Here is a 4,185-nt window from a genome sequence, read left to right on the forward strand (position 1 = left end):
GAATGATAAAACGTTCTCTGTTTTGTGGTTACTTAAATATTAAAACAAAGTGTGTGGATTGATTTCTGCACCCCTCAAAAATTACAGTGACAGAGGGGATTGTTTGGTAGCATTTTAGAACTCGTATGGGTCACATAATTCACTAATTTCTGGACAAAAAACCCCCGAAAAAGTCAAGGTACCCAACACATTTTATTACTGAGTTCACAGTCTTTGCTGCTAAAAGCAACAAGGAGGAAAAACAGCAAATAATCTGGTGCTGATCAGCTGGTTTATAAAACAATGATGAGAAATGAACAAACCCAACAGAACCAGAACATCAATTCTGAAGGAAAACAAGTGCTGACAATCTCTGACTATTGATTTCTGTGCAGTTTAGACATAAAACAACAACCATCAAGAAAATAATCTGCTGGAGATTTAAAAACCAGAATCAAACTCACTGAACCTTCAGTGGATTCTGTCTATTTGGGTTTACAGAACTCAGCAGAACCTCCAACCCAGTAAACATAAACTCCAGCATGTAGCGGCTGAGTGAAGGTGGTCTGGACTCTGTGGAGGAGAGTCATGGTTTCAGAGACGCTGTAGAAGGACAGAATACCTGCTCTGTGATCCAGGTACACTCCTACTCTGGAGGAACCAGGACCTGAGATGGAGGTCCAGATGCTGTTGTGACCAAATTCATAACCTCCTTGGTAACAATCTAATGCCCAAGATTTGTCATTAGCTCCAAATCCACATTCATTCCCTCCTCCTGCTCTGCTGATATTCTTGTATGCGACTGCTACAAAAACTCCCTTTCTCCTCTCCACCTCCCAGTAACAACGTCCAGTCAGACTCTCTCTACTCAGAACCTGAGACCAACCAGTGAATCTGTCTGGATGACTAGAATAAGACTGAGGTTGATTCATAAATGTCACCTTCCTGTTCCCCTCTGATAGTAACAGATTCCTGTATGCTGTGTTTGGATCCAGTGTGATTTCACATGAATATCTCAAGAATCCAGCTCTGCTTTTTGGTTCTGGTTCTGACAGTAAAACATCCACCTCAGTGAGTCTCAGTGAGATGTTTGTCCATGCGTCTCTCAGGATGTCCTGTAGTTGATCTCTGAGCTCTGACACAGCTGCTGTCACATCCTCAAAGTAGCTCAGAGGACGGATCTTGATGCTGGATGAGTGTGTAGACTCACTGAGTGCTGACAGTGAGGGGTAGTTGTGGAGAAACTGGTTGTGATCCTCTGTGTCTGAGAGCTGCTTCAGCTCAGCGTCTTTCCTCTTCAGCTCAGTGATCTCCTGCTCCAGCTTCTCCTGAAGCTCTTTGACTCGACTCCCTTCAGTTTCCTGCTGGGATCTGATCTGCTGCTTCACATCAGAGCTTCTTTTCTGGAGGAGACGGATCAGCTGAGTGAAGATCTTCTCACTGTCCTCCACTGTTTTATCAGCAGAGTGCTTGATGGCCTCCAGCTCCTGTTGAAGCAGCTTCACATCTTTCTCTCTGTCCTGGATTCTCTGCTGGATGTTTTCTCGTCTCACCTCCAGCTCTCTCTGCCTCTCAGTCCTTTCTGCTGCAGCTGACACTGTGTCGTGGCCTTTATGTTCATCCATTAAACAGATAAGACAGATACACTTCTGATCAGTACGACAGAACATCTTCATCACCTCATCATGACGAGAGCAGATGTTCTCCTGGAGGTTCTTGGAGGGCTCCACCAGCTTGTGTTTCTTTAGTGGAGCCACATCATAATGAGGCTGAAGGTGTTTCTCACAGAAAGAGGCCAGACAGAATAAACAGGACTTGATGGCTTTCAGTTTTCTTCCAGAGCAGAAATCACAGGCCACGTCTTCAGGTCCAGCATAGCAGAGATCAGCAGGAGCAGCTTGGAGTCCAGTCTTCTTCAGCTGCTCCACTAAAGCTGCTAACATGGTGTTTCTCTTTAGAACGGGCCTCGGTGTGAAGGTCTCCCTGCACTGAGGGCAGCTGTGGATTCCTTTCTTGTCCTCTTCATCCCAGAAGTTTTTAATACACTTCATACAGTAGCTGTGTCCACAGGGAATAGCCACCGGATCCTTCAGTAGATCCAGACAGATCGAACAGGACAAGGTTTCTCGGTCCAGCTGGTTCTGCTCCATTTCTCCTCTCGGTCACAGTGACTGTGTGAGTTTCACTTCCTGTAAACAGCAACAGCTCTGAGCTCTGATCTACGAATCACGTGTCAGAGCAGAGAGGCTGCAGCCAATCAGCTTTCACCTCCAGCAGATGTTGCTCCACCAGCTTCAAGGTGTGTCTGAGAGCAGGAAGAACAGGGACGGTTATCAGGTTTTACAGCCTGCAGGATAAGGAGCAGGGCTGTTAATCTAACCTTTGACCTACTGGTTCGCAATAAACTGTTTAAATGTTTAATGTTTCTAAAAAGTTTTTTTTTTCAGGTTTTTTTTTTTGGTTTGGACATAAGACTCACTGAGTGCTGACAGTGAGGGGTAGTATATATTTATATATATATATAACCACAGCCGAGCCTCTGAAGGCTGAATGTCTGACCCAGCGACCCGCCCCTCTCCAGCTGTGGTTGGCTAGCATGTTGCCTTCAGGCGTTGATTTAATTGGTTGAATGATTGACACATCAAAGATAGTAATAATAGAATGATGGCCACTCCGAAGTAAAAAAAAAAAAAAGACAGCTTCCAGTCCAGGGTGGGCACTGCGTGCTCAGCGGGTGGGCACGGCCCCCCCATGCCGCCCTGTCTGGGTAGCAGGCACCCAACAGTGTAAAAGCAGTGCATGACGACGTCAGGAGACAACACGGCCCGATAACGGGGAAAACGACAGGTTGTGATGACAGGTTGTAACAGCAGAGGAGATGACGGGGAAAACAACAGCAAACCGAGATCATGTGATTACAGGTTCAACAACAAGGTCAAACAACATAAACTGAAGAAGAAATGCCATGCACCTGATCCCTCATGTAGACACAATACATATGCTCACAGCATATGGACACGACATATGCATCAGACATATGTAGCTTACATTACATAAGCACGATACATACACACCTTACATAGACACATGGACACGTCAGAAGACGCATGAACATATTTTTGGCACAAATGGGACCCCATACTCCTCTACTTCAGGGGGTTCACTTTTCCTCTGGTTGCTCTTAGGTGTCTGAAACATGCAAATAAACAAAACAAAAATATCTTTAATTTTTTTTAATTTCAGATTTTCTGCTTGATAAATAATAATTTCAAACTGTGCATTTCTAACGTGTCTCATTGAATCATAAATAGATTTTATGTTGTTAAGTATCAAAATATGAGCCTATTTAAGAACTATAATTTATTCCCTAGATTTGCTGAAGCTTGCTGCCCAGTTGTACAGTTGGTAGCACTGTTGTTGGTTCAACAGAAGGTCCTGGGTTGAAATCCCAGCCTGGGGTCATTCTGCATGTGCGGGTTCCCGTCTGGGTGCTCTGACTTCCCCCCTCAGCCCAGAAACATGCCTGTTAGGTTAATTGGTGTCTCCCTTAGGTATGTATACAAATAAAGAGGCAGTATTTGCTAGAAAAACCTGTATTGTCCCACAATGGGGGAATTCGGGTGTGACGGTGTCAAAAACCGGCACCGGAGAAATAAAGTTTTCCTCCATACCTTAATGTCTGGATTGCAGTTACATTTTATATTGTATAAAATACAGTTTTACTAGAAATAAGATTAATTAGCACAGCCTCTGGCATCAAATTTTAAGTTCCTGCACAATATTTGGGTAAATCTGATTGAATTTCAGTGGGATAGGTGAAATATAAATAAAAGGGAAGGTGAACTTTAACAGTTATTGGATAATAGAAGCAAAGTTAAAATGGCTCAGTCTATGAATTGTTCTTTATTTCTCCATCATGACAACAGAATTAGCAGCTCCTCCAACATCAACCGGACCCGTTTACGTCTCTTAAAGGCCGAACCGTCTCCTTTAACTGAAACTCGATCCGGCCTTTACGTCCTTTAAAAGGTGCAGCAGGCGGTCTGACTCCCGGCTAGCTGTTCAAGAAGCTCAACGTTGTTTGGACTTCGTTCTATGGCACACACTATCTGATGCTGATGGATTCTTCACTCAATAAAGTATACCTTTATTCAATCCAATTTTATTTATAAAGCGCCAATTCACAACATGTCATCTCAAGGCTCT

At 43.9% G+C, this 4,185-nt stretch overlaps 1 protein-coding gene across 1 annotated transcript; it reads right to left on the bottom strand.

Annotated features, from left to right (window-relative positions):
- Window positions 1–217: 217 nt before the first annotated feature.
- Window positions 218–2,285, bottom strand: LOC110367855 (tripartite motif-containing protein 16). The gene is made up of 2 exons (XM_036131240.1): window positions 1,670–2,285; window positions 218–1,588 (listed from the first exon to the last, which is right to left on the bottom strand). Exons 1-2 carry the CDS (start codon window positions 2,127–2,129, stop codon window positions 465–467), a joined length of 1,584 nt encoding a protein of 527 aa, XP_035987133.1. The 5' UTR covers window positions 2,130–2,285; the 3' UTR covers window positions 218–464.
- Between the last annotated feature and the right edge of the window lie 1,900 nt (window positions 2,286–4,185).

The sequence above is a fragment of the Fundulus heteroclitus genome, unplaced genomic scaffold (assembly GCF_011125445.2).
Source record: "Fundulus heteroclitus isolate FHET01 unplaced genomic scaffold, MU-UCD_Fhet_4.1 scaffold_42, whole genome shotgun sequence".
NCBI classification, from domain to species: Eukaryota; Metazoa; Chordata; class Actinopteri; order Cyprinodontiformes; family Fundulidae; genus Fundulus; species Fundulus heteroclitus.